The sequence below is a fragment of the Staurois parvus genome, unplaced genomic scaffold, assembly GCF_062004578.1.
Source record: "Staurois parvus isolate SC_StPar_1 unplaced genomic scaffold, SC_StPar_1.0 ptg000131l, whole genome shotgun sequence".
In the NCBI taxonomy this organism is placed as follows: domain Eukaryota; kingdom Metazoa; phylum Chordata; class Amphibia; order Anura; family Ranidae; genus Staurois; species Staurois parvus.
The window spans coordinates 5,164,692-5,182,329 of NW_028317927.1; the positions used below are offsets into that span (position 1 = coordinate 5,164,692).

Below are 17,638 nucleotides of genomic sequence, written 5' to 3' on the forward strand. Positions count from 1 at the left end.
TCTATTTCTCCTATCAGTTTGTCTCCCACAGTTATTACCTTTTGTACCACCAGCTCATCCCTCTTAGATTGTAAGCACCAAGGAGCAGGGCCATCCTAACCCTCTAGTATTGAACTGTATCATTGCTGTATTGTCTCCCTTTATATTGTAAAGTGCTGAGCAAACTGTTGTCGCTATACAAATCCAGTATAAGAATAATAATAATAAAATGAGACAGCATGTCTGGATGTCAGGAGGATATAGCGCTCCTGATTTATCACAGCTTCTGGCCTCATTCCAGCTGTAAGGGATTTCCGGCTAAGAGAAGATCGCCGCAGCGCATGAATCTGCACATGCGTAGGATCCCGACAAGGCATACAGGCAGGTGGGAACTAGGACCCAGGCGCACCTGTCACCAATGACGACTCCGGGCAGGCACTAGGACCCAGGCGCGCCTGTCGACGCTGGGCGGGCTAATTAAAGAGCACCTCGGTGCTGATTCAGTGCTGACTGGTCTTCAGCTCCCCCCCGTGTCCTGCTTGCTTCTGAACGTTTCCTTGTTGCTGACCCGGCTTGCTCCTGACCCAACTCCAACTAGTCTCCTGCTCCTGGTTCCTGATTCTGGCTCTGTTCTTGACTCTGGCTTCTCCTGCTGATTTTGTACCTCGCTGCCCGACAGTTGATGACCCTGACTACTCTATGACCCTGCTCCTGTCCTGTGTCCTGGCTACCTACATTGCCCTGCTGCACATCAGGTATTGCCCAGAACCTGCTCTGCCTGCTATTCCGGTAACCAAATCAGAGGATACTCTGCCTACCAAAGTCATCATCTGCAAGAGCCGCAAACAAACACCACTGACACTCTTGTCCCCCTGGTCCCTAGACTCCCTCTGCTGCAACCTCAGCGGGGTCAGGGCTAGTGACACAAGTGAGGCTGACCTTGTCAATTCAGTCTCCGATCAGGTACATGACACCAGCATCCTGATTTTGGCTGTGATACATTCTCCCTGTCTGTCTGTCCACCTGCAAGGTGATTGATCTGGCCAGTCTCTGGATGGAAACCTAATTTAAGCCAGCCAAGCCTACAGTCTCATACTTGTTATATTCTGTTTGTAACATGTGCTTCAAGCTCCCTGTTTGTCCTGCTTGCTAGTGTAGATTTCCTTGTTGACAACCTTGGATCGGATATTGACTGCTCCCTACATTTTGACTATGGATTTGACCATGACTATTCTGAGCCTTGCCTGCCTTTTACCTGGGCTGTCATTGAACCACTCTGCCTGTCTGCCAACCAAAAGTCCCTGTCTGCTGTGCTCAGTTCGTGAGTTTGCGCCTTCCCCTGTTCACATATGAGCGTTTCCTCACCTGTAGCAAAACGCCTCAAAAAAGTACATGAGCTACTTTTCAGGCAGATGTGAGCATTTTCGTTCCCATAGACTTGAAAGGAAAATACCTGGGCAGCAAGAAATTAGAATTTTTGAGCATTTTTTCAAGTGTTTTTTCAGACGTTTTCAGCTCAAACAGCACCTGCCCTCCCCTTTTCTATAATCACTCCACACTTTGTAAACACACATCTTGTGATCAAAATGGAAGAGAGTCTGCTTCTGGAAGCCAAGACATTCATTGCTCTCATTCTTGGCCATCCCTGCATCTATGATCCCAGGGATCCCCATTATAAGGGCTCGGCAAGAACCACCAGAGCCTGGGAGAAAGTGGAATGAAACTTGCTGCCCCAGTGGACCACCTACACTGCTCCCCAGATCAAGAAGAAAGGTAAAGTTTTTATGTGTACAGCAGCCAGGTACTTGATTCTGGTTTTCCTGTTGTATGTGCCTAGGACATGTCTACCTAGGTTTCTATTGGCCACAGCAAAAACAGCTAAATTAAAAATTCCCCAAAAAATGCCTATACTATTTGCAAATCTGCTAAAAAAATGCTCAAAAACGCTTGAAAAAATTGCCTGAAAATGCTCAGCTCAGTGTGAATGTAGCCTAAAGGAATTCAAAACCCAACTGTCTCACTCTATGACAAAGGCAGATGAATTTTACCTCAATCTTGGTCTTCTCTCTATCTCAGGACTCCATGTCTCTAACTGTGGATTCCAAGATCACAAAATCCAAGGTACATCAGGCCATCAAATCCCTTAAACCAGGTAACCACTATGGCTTAGATGGGTTCTCCCTCTTGTTTTAAATTCAACTTTACAACTTTCCTACACCCCATCTAACCTCAATCTTTATATCAAAAAGACCACACATTATCAGGGGGATCATCCAAAGGGAACATGGTTATGCTTCCCAAGCTCTCTATGGATACACACTCATGGCCAAACAACAGACTATTTTTTACTCTTTAAGACTGACATAAAAACTACTAGCAAATATACTGGCAACTAGAATAAACCAACACTGGTAAAGCTATACATCTCAACTGCCTAGCCTGATCCTGTTCCATACCAATGATATGGCACTATCCTTTGACATATGCAAGGCATTTGATGCCATATCATGGCAATATATGTTTTTGTCCTTCAACATTGGGGCTCTCCTTACTGACTTTCTTTCCTGGGCCTCCAATACCTATGCCCATCTCTCAAATACATAGACTTTGAATCCCCATATTACATGGCATGCATTAAGGCTGCCCCTTTTTCTCCATACTTTTTATATTGGCTTTAGAACCTCTAGCAGTAGCAAGAAGGTTCAACCCTTATATTCACTCAAATCACAGCGCTGCACTATACTTATATGATTTATGTTACAAGGTTTTGGTGATTCCTTTGAGTGTTCTAGCAGCTGAATATATGAGCGCTCGCTATATTTCTTTTTCATTCTTGTCAGGTCAAAGGAACTACCTGCAGAACTCAGAGATAGAAATATTGCAGGGCACAGATCTGGGGATGGCTACAAAAAAATTCTGCTGCATCACAGTTCACAGTGGCCTCCATAACTCTCCAATAGAAGAAGTTTGCCACAACCAGGACTCTTCCAAGAGCTGGTTGCCTGGCCAAACTGAACAACTGGGGAAGAAGGGCCTTAGTAAGAGGGTGACCAAGAATCTGATGGCCACTCTGACTGACTTTGGAGGTCCTGTGTGGGGATGGGACAACATTCCAGAAGGACAACCATCACTGCAGTTCTCTACTGATCTGGGCATAATGGTGGAGTGGCTAGACGAAAGCCTCTCCTCAGTGCAAAACACATGCAAGCCCACTTGGAGTTTGCAGAAAAGCTTTTGGCAGAACGTGGCATTTCTGTTTTTCTACATTACTTACATATGGACAGTGTGTTTCCACATATAGCAAGTTTTTATTAAGTTTATTACAGAACATATCACTCTTCCCATGTCAGAAACACTAATCTAATCATAACACTGCTCACAACATCAGCACAGAGAACAAGATACATTTTAATGCAATTCCAAGTACTAACATGGATATTGTTATGGTCAAACAACACTAGATAATGGTTTAAAAAGCATTTTCCACAAGCACAGGTGAAGCAGATCTTTGTCTGCCTTGAATATGAAGCTTAATATAATACCATTGATTTTTTGATCTGCTGCTAAATGAAACTGAGGACATTTTAGGCAGATTGCTTCTATCCAATATAACTGTGTGCCAATATTCATGTTGTTGATGTAAACACATTTATATGGCTTGCCCACAATAACAAGCTGCAGCTCTATTTTTCTTCGTCTAGTCTTACCACTTTTAATCCTGTTTCTATTTACAGAATATTTAGTAAAGCAATGAGAGCTAGGAGAGCCAAGACAATGTCCAATGTTCAATAACCATAGAAATCAACTTGATTTAATTGTGTTGCCAGATCACTAAGAACAAATAGGAAAGGCTGCCAGGGCTTACAGCACTATGCTCAGTATACTTACTATAAGGGCTAATTTTCATGCAGGTATAAAAGATACAAATGTATTCCTTCATACAACATTAAACTGGAACTTCCCTTTAAAGCGGAAGTTCTGCTTTATGTCCTCTTTCCCTCTCCTCTTCTGTTTTTGGCACTTTTTTTGGAGGGGAGCAGGTACCTGGTTGGATTGCAGCAGTGATCCACCAGAATTTCTCAACCCCACCCACAACTTTCTGCGACATGTCACAGGTCCCAGAAGGCTGTGGAACCATTCAAAAAGTGCAGTGTGTCTCATGCGTCTCCACCTTGTCCAATCAGGCATGCCTTGGCAAAATGCCTAACAATTACCCAAAAACTGTATACAAGCCAGTAGCAGATGGACAAAGCCTGCCTCTTAGTTACACAAATCCACAGGCTTTCATTGTGCACCATTACAACCTTGTAGCTGCTGGCATCCTAACAACCAACAACATTATCAGTTGATAAGGAGGATGTCGGGCACCTGCACAGCATGCTTGTTTGCCCCTCCCCTGCCCTTCTCTGTCCACACTAGGGTCACATTATCTGAGTGAGGGAGAGAAACTGAGGGAGAAGAGAAACACTGGAATACTAGTCAGTACCAGTGTGCAAAAGTGTCTAAATCACCTCTAATATTGGGTGTCCTACTTGTGTGGATCTTGCTGCATTATGGAAAACAATTAGTTTAGCCTATTACATTTTAGAATGGGAGATTGTGCAGAATTTTAATTTTGACTAAAAAAAGTTTGAGAAACACTAGGCTAGGAGTTTGTCTGCCTTGGAGCAAAATTATGGCGAGGGATGGCAAAGGACTGTGCAAGAAAGTCACAATATCAATGTAACATCAGTAAAAGAACAACTGGTGGACAACAGTAGTTTAGAGAAATTAACCTATTTCCCTAAGTTAAGAAAAAAAATGTTGAAAATAAATGATAACTCATTATTTGACTTCTTATAGCATTTTAAAAACATTTTTTCTTACAATGGGTTACCATAAACAAAAACATTCTTATATCCCTGAGTGCTGTCAACCTTGAATATCTACAGTTTTTACACATTTAGACTTATCATGAAGGTTATATTTAAGCAATATTAGGTTTACACACAACACCCCCTCTGAAGTTCAAAACATAGGGGTTGATTTACTAAAAACAAATAGACTGTGTACTTTGCAAGTGCAATTGCACTATTTTCTCCCAGAGCTTAATGAATGTGATGAGGTGTCACTTTGTAAAGAATACCCAATCAGGTAAAATAAAAAACAGCATTTTTGCTTGAACGTGATTGGATGGAAATCATACACTAAGCTTAGGGGAAAATTAGTGAAACCGCACTCGCAAAGTGTATAGTCTATGTGCATTTAGTTTATCAGCCCCATTGTGTTATCAGCCCCATTTTTCAGACTTTATGAGGCAAATGCAAAGTCTTTTCTTTCAAGATACTTCTACATCTACATTTCCTAACTAAAAACTATCTAATTAGAAAGAAGGACTCTATCCATCCTACTATCTACACTGTGCGGCATACAACGTTATGAGAAAATGGACATTACACTTGTTCTAATTATTTATATTCTGTTACCAAGGACACCAGAGTGCCTTTTGCTTCAAAAGCAACATTTGGCAGCAGTCCTTTCATAAAAATCTTTCTTCTGTGCTTCTGACTTACAGCAATTCCTCAGCCCAGTCAAACTTTAATCTTCTATTAAGCCAGTTCTGATGAAGGGGAATTTTTGAAGTCCCCAAAACACATTGATACATCTTGTTGAACACCAATAAAGCCTATTCAAGAATTACGGCAGCGGAGTGGCACTTTTAACTTTTAATTTCTTCACAGATTCCACAGGAAGCACCTAAAGGGTCTCTGGGACTAAAAGAGCTGCATAGCAAGCTACACAAGCTTTTCATTACAAACCACTGGACATCAAGCAGTCCAGTGCTTCTCACTTTCTTCACTGGACATCAAGCAGTCCAGTGCTTCTCACTTTCTTCACTGGACATCAAGCAGTCCAGTGCTTCTCACTTTCTTCACTATGCATCCAATAATCTAGGACACTATCTGCAGCATCTACCCACTAGGTGCTTAGCAGTTACTTTAAAAAAAGGGCTACAAAAATGTCTACTTAGCACTACATACTCCAGAAGTGTTCCAGTTTTCACTTTATACTGCTTTTGACTTGTAGCTCCACTTTTATTTCCAGAGTCTATTAAATAAGCAAAACAAATGAAGAACAGATAACACTTACACTTGCACTTTTATTAGGGGTTCTTATCTAATGGGGTTCTTATCTACTGTAACTCATTTTTCAGTTGCCTAGTTTTCTTGGCCACAGATACTCTGACCACTGACATCTACTGTGGTATCGCTAGACCATATCTTCTAGGAAATATCTTACTTACATCTCCTGTGGCTTTCTTGCTCACATCTGGCATTAAATCTCTCACTCACATCAGTTGTGACATCTATCGCTTATATAAGGTGGAAACCTTGCCCGTATGACCCTCTGACTCACATCGTCTGTGGAGTGTATACATCATTAATCTTTAACTCAGGATCTATTGCACGTTGCAGGTCACTAGTACTTTGGATTTATACTAGAACCCTAAGTTCACCTCTTGGATTAAAAAGACAAAAACCTTTTTAACTTCACAGTTCATTCCCCAGTACTACCCATTGTTTAGCCATTGCTGAACTTCATTACCCTGCACAACTAATCCCTCAATAGAAAATGGTGCTTTAAAAGGCTCATATCTTTTCTAACCTTATCTTATGGCTACTCAATACAGCCAAACTATTAACAGGACTGGCTGCTACTGTACCACATGAATCTGCACATAATATGCAGGGGCCCACAATGATCACATAGAAGCCATCCATGCTTGATTGAACTTACTTATGGAATGTCTGAGCTTCATATTATGATGTCAAAATGGCAACTAATCATAATATGGTTTTCTAAATTTTTTTTTGCCAATATTAACATCAAGAAGCATGGGGCTTGTTCATCTGTACACCCTATGACCCCTTGCATACACTAAAAAAGATTTCCCTGTACCCAACCACAATGATTTATCATGGGAAGTATAATCTAATTAGTATTGTAATCCCTCCTAGATTGTAAGCTCCAAGGAGCAGGGCCCTCGAACCCCTTGTGTATTGTATTGTAACTGTATTGTCTCATGTACTGTCCCCCACTATAATGTATAGCGCTGAGCAAACTTTTTGGCGCTATATAAATATTGTATAATAATAGTATGAAAAGTAAGAGAGTAAAAGTGTTCAGTTTTTACAAATTACTGTATAGATATAGTATTCAAGTGAATGGTAATACAATGCATCCAGAGACAAGTACTTGTCAACACACCATTGTGAATTCAGCAGCACTGGCTACAACCTTTCAGTTTTTTCCTACAATAAAAGTTGTGCTTTGAGATGCACATAAAATCTAAAAATAAAAATGAACATGACAAAGAAGACCATGGGGAGGGTCTGGTGGGGGGCGCTTGTACAGTGTGTAACTGCAACTCCCCTTCCCCTGATTTGTGAGTCTGTGAAAAATCTTTTTCATCACTTGAGGTGTATCACCTGAGCCTAGTCACTTCTCTGGGTATAGGTAAGGGCACTGGACACTCCATTGAAGTTCTTTGAGAAAAAATCTAGTTAACTAAAGTCTGTTTACTGTTTAAGAAAACATTTCAATGGGATTTAAAGTTTGGCAAAAAGCAATTAAGGTGGTTATTTAATGTCTGGTACAGAAGCCCAACAAACTGTTTAAATGAGTCCCATGAGCAAACCTTACCCAACCCTAATAAACTCTGATTTACCCCAATCAGAAAACTATGTCACAGACTTTCTGTGACTCCTAATTTTACTTTCACAGCTACAGTATGTACTGAGATTTAGTTCTCCTTAGTCTATAATATTTACCTCTTTCACCAGTAAGTGCTTAGCTTTGTGTTCAGCATCTTCAGGTACTGTAGAGTATACTGTTTGGGTCCCCAGTGGGATAGTCTCAACCTGAAAGAGAAGGTACATTTTAGTTAATCAAATACAATAAATCACCTGTGCTCACATATATAAAGACAATCAGTGTAAATCAATATGTGAAAAGTAACAATTAATGCTTCTGTTCAAAAGTGAAAAACACTATAACATAAAATAATCAATAACACAGGAACACTCAGGATTACAAACAAAATACAGTCTACAAATGGCAGAAAGATATTGGTAAGGACACAGGTGACTCTAGAGCTTCCGCAGAGGAAAGAGATATAAGAGTGGCCACTGTACATACCCATTCGCCCCAGAGAGGGAGAAATATACAACAACAAAGTGAACCCTATGGAAGAAAGGGTAACAACTCTCTTCCAGGATTGGGGTATAGAGAAGAGGGAAACATGCAAGAGAGAACCCCTAAATTCAGAGTACCGGTGCAAAACAGGTTTGAACCTATTAGGGGTTGGAATTACCAATCACCCCGTTCAGACCCTTATCCTTGTAGAGGAGATTTTCAAAGAAGACGCTATGGAGGCCTTCCTTGAGTGGAAGGGGAGGATCCAATGTCAGGGGAAGGGGAGGTCCCTATTTCCCTCTGGAGAGAGGAAGGAGGAGTTGGAAACAGGATCCCCCAACACACTATGTAGGATATCATACAAGAAATGGAGGAAGAGAAGAAGAAGGGGCTGTACAGAAAAGGAAAAGAGAAGTGTAAGGCAGGGTATCTTCAACCTCAGTGATGCTATCTTTACCGAAGATTAATTAAAAGTGTTGGAATTAGGCTTAAAATATGCTACAAATAGGAATTTAGGTAAATTAGATATTCATAGATTTGCAGAAGTTTATTAGAAAGGTGAATATTAAGAAACATTGGGAAAAGAAAGGGACAACAGTCACACAGGATGATGGGAATTATACACACACCAATTTGAGAAATAAGTCCACCTTCAATCCTAAGATTAATAATAACTGTTGTGTAGAAGCTTTTAAAAAGATAGTAGAACATGATATGGAAGTATTAACCATTCACCCTATCAGGCAAAAAAAGAGATTTGATCCAGGGGTTGGAGCAATTAGAAAAGAAAAAATAAATTGTAGTAAGGCCAGCGGATAAAAGTGGAGGTGTGGTCATTCTTAATAAGAATGACTATGAGAATTAACTAAATAGATTGGTAGAGGATGGGGAGTCGTATGAAGAACTTAAAGGAAACCCTACTAAAATATAAAGCCAAATTGAAAAGGCTTATCACATTGGGTGAAAAAGTAGGTATAATGAATAAAAAGGAGGCAAGATATTTGGTACCTGATGCTACTACTGTTCCAGTTATTTATCAATTACCAAAAATACATAAGAACCAAAAAAAGCCACCAGGAAGACCAATAGTCAGTGGTGTTGATTCCTAGTTTGCAAGGGCTAGTGAATATTTGGACACCTTTCTTCAACCTCTTGCTCCAAAATTCCCTGCTTATCTTAAGGATAGTAAAGGATCTTATAAACATATTGAGAGATGTGAATATTGAGAATAATTGTATTATGGCGAGTGTATACTAATATTAGACATGATGATGCTCTAGATGCAGTGATGTGGGCCCTACAAAAAAGTACCAATTTGAAGAGTAAACAAAAAGATTTTCTAAAACAGATCTTAGATTTATTTATGGGTCATATTTTTTTTCTGGCATAGAGGTAACTATTATAGGCAAACGAAAGGAGTTGCTATGGGAGCCAAGTATGCATCCTCAGTAGCCAGCCTTTTTATGAGCAAATGGGAACATGAATCGATATATGGAAAAAAGAGATCAGAATTAAAGCTATATAAAAGATATATCAATGATATTTGTATCATTTGGGAAGGATCTCAGGAATCTCTTGAGGAGTTTATTAACAAAATGGGCATGAACAAGTATAACATTTCCTTTTCAGAAAATATTGATGGGAAGTCCATCAATTTTTTGAATCTTACTATATATAGAAAAGATAAAACGTTTTTTACCCGTACTCACTTTAAGGATGTGGATAGGAATGGATACATTCCCAAACATAGTTGCCATCATCCTAGATGACTAAATACGATTCCTAAGAGTCAGTTTATGAGAATTAAACAGAATTGTAACGAGACTAGTGACTATGAGGAACAAACAGATATTCTAATACAGAGATTCAAACAAAAAGGATATAAAAATAAAGATCTTATAAAAATAAAAAATCTGGTAAAGGAAATGGATAGAATATTATGAAAAAATAGAGGAAAGAAAGTGGAAGATTATGGAGTAGCATTTATTACAGGTTATTCTAAACAGCATAGGCTGATTGAGGATATATTTAGGAAATATTGGCCAATCCTTTTGCAGGATGATGCTCTTAAAGGAATTTTGCCAAAAACACAGATTCATTTACACAAAACCACCCACTTTGAGAAATAAACTTGCCAGAAATATCCCTGATCCTCCCCGTAAAAAAAGCACCTTCTTAGACCAAATAGGTTTTTTTAGCTGTGGAAGATGTTTAGCTTGTAAGACAATGGGGAGTAAAACTAAGAAGATATAGTTTTCAGTCTTATGTAAAAGAAGAGACCTATAAGATTAAAAAATTTATTTCATGTGCGAGTACCCATTTTACTTATCTTATCTTTTAGAATGTCTTTGCAAATTGCAGTATGTAGGGAGAACCACTAGAAAGCTTGCTGTATGCTTGAATGAACATATCAAAAACATCAAAAAGGGCTTTAGACATCATAGTCTGTCTTAGCATTTTAGAAATTTTCATAATAGGGACCCTACCCTTTTGAAGTTTTGTGTGATTGATAAAGTGGAGCCTTATTGGCGAGGAGGTGATTTAAAGAAATCAGTCTCACAAAATGAACCCTGTGGTTCTTAGGGGGTGGTATGTCCCATTTTGAAGGTAGTTCCCTTATCCTATCTGGAGCATGATTCCTTGGCGATCTTCAAAATTATTTTATTTGATTTTATTTACACATTTTTTAATATATATTTTATATTTATTTATATTTGAATAGAATATAGAATATATAATTTTAATATTTTTAAGTTATTATGTTATTTATAGTAATAGATGTTGTATCAAATGATTGGTATGGTTGGGAGTAGGAAGCATTATTTAGGACCAGTACACCTAACAGGAAGTGAGTCATTAAGATGGGAGGTATGTTTGTAGGATATATCTTACATGCAGGAACCGGAGATTACTGTTTGTGAGGACGCCTTGGAGGAGGGGCAAAATTTCAGGTTCCGGCAAGGCTGCGTGGCATCACATCCGGTGAGTGTAGCACACACGAACAGCGGTGCTCCGGAGCCATTTTCACTAGCGCTGTATTGAGGTTGAAAACTATGGATAATATACTGTCTCAAGGTTCATATTTTGCTTAGTTAATGTGAGTGCAATGTGTATCGCTGTTTTATTTGAATAAAGAAGCTCAAAAATATTACACTATTAGTGTCCTTTCTGCTTCCCTTCTGCTCGCATGATGAATCTTGGAATACATTGATGAATTGCAGCTGAACCCTGGATATCTCTGTGAGCATATCTCACCAGTAGTAAGAGTCTTAAGCCCTAAAAGCTAGGAGTCCATCATATCTGGTGAGTGTGGAATACACAAGGGAGGGATCACTGAGCACTACGTGGTATAATTACCCTGTGGTTTTTGAGGAACGGGATATTTATTTATTTTTGGACTTTCTTCTTTTGGCACAGATTTCTTTTATTGGAGCACTTAATCACGGATTATTTCAGATTGTGGACTTTCTTTATAATAATTATATGTATATTTTTTGCACTGTGTTATTGATTATTTTAGATTTTAGTCAATGTTATATTTTTATAACATATTTCTATAATATGTTATAGCATGGGCAACAAGTATATTTACAATATACCTAAATATAACATGAATAAACCCCTGTTCTTATACCCAAATCCTTTTTTGCCAAGATCGAAAACACTCTCGCCTCCTTCATCTGGGCAGGAAAAACTCCTAGGCTTGCTAAGTCTGCTCTACAAACATCCCTTAAACTCAGTGGCTTTGATCTCCCTAACTTTCTAAGATACTACTGGGCTGCAGTCTTGGTCATAGTATGCTGGTGGTTTGACCACTCCCGAACCAATGCAGCAGTGATATTGGAAGATGCAGTATCATACTCATACTGACCTTGCCATTACCACCCCCATTAAAACCACTCTCGTGGTCAGGAGACAGGCTAGCACACCTTATAAAGTTGAAAATTCTTTTTCTCCATACACACCCCTTAGGGGGAATCCCAACCTTCCTCATTTGCATAATATACCAGACCCCCAACTTTGGGCTTACTATGATAATAAAACTCACATCATGCTACAAGGTTTCCTATTTGATTTTGCTGCACATAAGGCCACTTTTCATCTAACAAATTATATGGTTTTTTTCCGTTTGTACAGCTAAGACACATGGTAGGTGTATAATTTCCATCTCAGATGCTATTCATCTCTGACCCTTCAGAAAGCTTACTAATAACTGATGGGCTTAATAAACCACTCTCCTCTCAGAATTCCCTTTTGAATATGGTTAGTGCAGCTAGATTGAACTCTTTGTCAAAGATGGCAAAGTGATAATCTGTCTCTGACTGAGGATCACTGGGAATCCTTACAACACTGATGTTTCTGGTCAAAGACAGAGTCATCCAGCTTAAACTCCTGCAAAGGGTATACTACACCCAACAAAGACTGTCCCCAAATACATCCAGTACAGGCAAGCAGATATACTGACAGGTCTGCAGGAGATCTGCTGATCGCTGGTGCAATAGCTTACAGGCTCCTGCAACAAAAATATTAAGTGCACATATTGTTTTACCTGAAAATATTTTATTTTTCAGCAAAAGTTGAACTTAAGTATGGCTCATGAATTAGATTCTCACACCAACCAATTAGGGAAAGCTGTACTGACATTCCTTACTGTCTATTCTTTTGTGGAATATTATATCTCTTTGCTGGTGTATAATTTCCTATCTCCCTGTCCCTCATCCCCCTCCCCTCTTTTTTACATGTTTCTATATTCCCATGTTATATCCTCCCCCCCTTCCCTCTCTACTCAACAATGTAATTCTTTGGGGTCACACACAGCTTATATTACTATGCCCTAATATATTTCTGTTGAAATTCTATATGTACAATTCTCTATAATGTCACTAATGTAAAATCCATTTTTCCTTTTGTATGCTGTATGCTGTAAAATGTCTATGCTTACCTATGAACCTCTTTATTGTTAAGTCTCATATGTAGCTTTGTACGTTTTTGTTGGAAAACTCAAATATTTTTCTGACAAGAAAAAAATATAGCATGCATGGGACGAGTATCTCTAGATTCTCTAGAAGATAGCAATAGGCCACAACAAACAAGAATGTGGATAAATGCCATACACAAGTATTGCAGAGACTTTGCCTAATTACATTTTAGATATTTTAAAAATTATAGATTAATAGACAGAAAATCAGAATGACAAATTATATGCAAATGGTTATTCCAAAAATAGTTTTTTTGGCAGACTGAGTGATATATATATACATATATATATATGTGTATATATATATATATATATATATATATATATATATATATATAGTAGAGTTTCAGAGAATTATCTTTGACTGACTGATAAATAGAATTGTACATTCTCCCTCTACTTCAGGCAATTGTAAGGATCACTGATTAACAAATGCTAAAACAGAATCTCTGCTCAGAGACAGTCAGACTTGATATACAAATTTACAGCAAACAAGAGGTGCAGGAAAGCATTGGCTAAAAGAAAAATGTTCAAGTCTGTTTCTGCCTGTATATGCCTGAAAAAACATGCAGAAATTCAAAGATAAAAAATATTCCAAAACTGCCTATAAAAACCCACACTCAGGTGTGAATGTAGTCCTAATCTCATCATGCCAATACATTTTCCACACGCAATCGGTAATGATTATTACATTGCACCAATAGAATAACATACTGGCACATGGCAAGGGATTTTTGGGACTCTTAGTACATACCCCTTTGGCCTCAGCCCTAAGGAACAAACCACACCCACTGTAGTTGGAGTTTTACTGGAGAAAAGGTGTCAATTCTACTTCTGCTTTGTTCATTTCTGATCATTTTAAAGATTCCTCAACTGTAAGCTTTCTCAATATGAAATAGGCAAAGTCTAATGAGCCATCGGCCATAAAAATAGCATAGACACTGTTTATAAATACTAAAAAAACAGTAATCAAATTGGAAGAGACTTTAAGTAATATGTTTATGGATAGATCTCTATAGGATGATAAACTCCACATGTAAGTTGAGATCCAAAATATTGCACAGTGGATTATGGAACTGACCACTATAAATTGTGAAATGTATAATAATACCAGGTATGTACTCTGTAAACTTGCTATTAGTGATTTTCTTCAAATAAATTAAACCATTCGATCTTTGTTTTTCCAAAAAGAGCAGCCTATGCAGATTGAAGTGGAGTTTTGCTGATATGCAAAATGACTTTTTAATATTCAACAGCTATGCCCTCATTTCCATCTCTAACTATAACCCTGGCCACTGATGTATGCAAAGAGCAGTGGTACATGACTGTTACACAAGGGACAGAGGTGTCTTTAACATGTAGGCTGTGAGTGACACCTTCATCCTCCCTAAGCTTTATGCGGATCAATATTGCAGCACCCAAATAACTGGGGCTTTGTTCATGTGTAAAGTACTGGTAAGTTGTTTGTGAGTTGGTTAGTTAGTACTTGCTAGTGGTTTCTCTAAAGGAAAGGTAATCCCCCATTAAGACTGAGACTGCAGGCAATACTCTGAGTTTGCATTTGGTCTAGCGAGTGGACAAGTCTATGCTAAAACAAATGTGAAACTCAATAGCACTCAATATAATACACTCATAAAAAGCTGTATGGCAGAGCCCAACAGTAAAAACAACTAAAATGTGAAAAGCAAACTTCCAAAACCTAGCACTCAATGCACCCCATTTAACATTGCCCTAAATAAAATCCAGCTAGGTCCCATCTGAATGCTGACTGAGTTGGTGTGAATTACAGTTTCTGCAGGTGTGATTTGTAATGGGAATCTCCAAAGATTTTCCTCTCTTACGTGTCACTTTTTCTTATAAATATGCACATATGACAAAACAGTTTAGGTACTGAAAAGGCACACATTAGCAAGTTAAATGTAATCTGCAGCAAATTACATTCTCAATATGTGCAAGTTGAATTAAGGAAAACAGTTTATTTATGCAAAGCATCAAATAAACATTAAGAAAAGATCCCTTATAAGCATTGCTCTGGAAATACACATATTCCATAAGGATTCTATAAGGTGAAAAATGCAGAGGATGAGCATGTGCCCTTCATGAAATGACACCATTAGGATCCGCTTTGATCTTCTTTCCATTGTACAGCAGATCTTAGACTAGGAAAGGGAGAAGCAGCGCAAACCATAAACCAGCTGTGCTGCAGTGAAAAGAACATGCTGATGGGAGGAGTGACAGAATCATCATTATATATTCTTCTGCTTCTCCTTTCACTGTTCAGTCATAAGGTGTAAATCTCAGAGCTGGATGGACAGAAATACAAATCAAGTAAAGAGCTCCCATATACTGCATACATTTCATGTGTTAATGAAATATTAAGTTCACGGTCGACCACCCCCTCTTCCTCAAAAAACTACACTCTCTTGGCCTCAGAGACTCCGCTCTCTCCTGGCTCTCTTCCTATCAATCACAGCGCTCCTTCAGTGTTACCTATAAGACTGCCACCTCCCCCTCACTCCCCCTCTCTGTTGTTGTCCCTCAAGGTTCCATCCTCGGACCCCTTCTCTTCTCCATCTACACCTCCTTCCTTGGCCAACTGATACACTCCCACGGCTTCAACTACCATCTCTATGCCGATGACACGCAAATCTATCTCTCTACCCCTTGCCTCACCCCATCAGTGTCCGCCTGAATCACTAGCCTACTGAACGACATATCAGACTGGATGTAAATTCACTTCCTCAAATTTAACCTGTCCAAAACCGAGCTCCTAATTTTCCCCCCAGCCCGCGCCCCCCCCCCCCCTGATTCTCCATCACGACCAACAACGCCTCCTTCAGTCCCACCCCACAAGCCAGAGTACTAGGTGTCATTCTAGACTCCAGTCTGTCCTTCCAGCCCAACGTCCAATCACTGACAAATTCATGTAGACTTCACCTCTGCAACATCTCTAAAATATGTCCGTTCCTAACTGCAGAAACTACTAAGCAACTCATTCACTCCCTTAATTTATCACAACTTGACTACTGTACTGAAAATTTATCACTACTTGACTCCCTCCTCCTATCCCCGCTTCAGTCTATCCTGAATTCTGCGGCCAGACTCATCCACCTTACTAACCGCTCCGTATCCACCAACCCCCCTCTGCCATTCCCTCTACTGGCTTCCGATTGCCCAACGCATAAAATTCAAATTACTAACATTGACGTACAAAGCTGTCCATAACACTGCCCCAACCTACATCACCGACCTGATATCCATATACCACCCAAAACGTACTCTCCGCTCCTCACAAGACCTCCTACTCTCTAGTTCCCTGGTCTCCTCCTCCCATGCCCATCTCCAGGATTTCTCCAGGGCTTCCCCCATCTTCTGGAACTCACTACCCCAATCCATCAGACTGTCACCTACCCTCCTCACCTTTAGGCGCACCCTGAAAACCCATCTCTTCAGGGAAGCCTACCCTGCCCTCACCTAATTGCCGATCTCCTCCACTCTTCCTACCACTCCATCCCCCACAGCTATTTCCTCCTGTACCACTATCCCCTCCCTCCTAGATTGTAAGCTCCAAGGAGCAGGGCCCTCAAACCCCTCGTATATTGTACTGTATTGTGACTGTGCTGTCTCGTGTACTGTCCCCCATTATAATGTTATAATGTACAGCTCTGAGCAAACTGTTGGCGCTATATAAATACTATATAATAATAATAATGTGTGCAGGAATTAAAGTGGTTCTGAAGGCTGAAGGATTTCTACCTTAAAGTAGTTGTACACTGTTACATATACCCAGTGAAGTGACTAGCCTCAGGTGATACACAGATTAAACAAATCCTCCTACATAAATTGTACCTGTATATCTACAACCATCTTTTTTTCTAAATCCATTAAAGTGCAGAATTTACATGGGCTCTCTCAGCTATAAAAAGCAGGGTGCAGGGAGCTGAAGTTACATCAGTGAGGAGAGCTCTGGGAACTAATTGGAGGAAAAGAACACACCCCCCCCCTTCACACAGCACATAGGAACAGAGCTGAGGCTGTCAATTTGCTGGAGCTCCCTCCCCATCACCATTTTTTTCTTGGTGTCAGGAAAACTTCTCAGAAGTGGCTATATGCTTATAGCAGACGAAAAAGGCAACAGACAGATAAGGCACTGAATGCTTTGGATTGAGACAAGTACACACTATAGCGGGATATGCTTTGTTCATATTTCATGTCTGAGGTTTACAACCGCTTTAATGCATTCTCTGCCTTAAGGTAAAAAACCTTCGGAGTGCAGAGCCCTCGGCCCCCTTATACTTATGAGTCCAATCTCAATCCAGCACTGTGCAGGAGAGCAATGTCTCTTTCTGCTTTATCCTCCCTCATAGGCTTAGAGATAACCATGGAGTCTAAGCCTATGAGGGAGGATAAAGTGAATTGCTATGGTGGGCACTCGGCAGGGGGAGAAGCCAGGAGTGCCAGCAAGGGACCCGAGAAGAGGAGGATTGGGGCTGCTCTGTGAAAAAC

At 39.7% G+C, this 17,638-nt stretch overlaps 1 protein-coding gene across 4 annotated transcripts in view; it reads right to left on the reverse strand.

Moving 5' to 3' along the window:
• DOCK10 (dedicator of cytokinesis 10) overlaps positions 1-17,638 on the reverse strand; it is a 385,846-nt gene that overhangs the window by 175,788 nt on the left and 192,420 nt on the right. For all 4 annotated transcript variants that reach the window (XM_089672577.1, XM_089672576.1, XM_089672575.1 and 1 more), the window contains exon 3: positions 7,791-7,880. In XM_089672577.1, the coding sequence (XP_089528703.1) occupies positions 7,791-7,880 (90 nt within the window). The remainder of the gene's footprint in view (positions 1-7,790; positions 7,881-17,638) is intronic.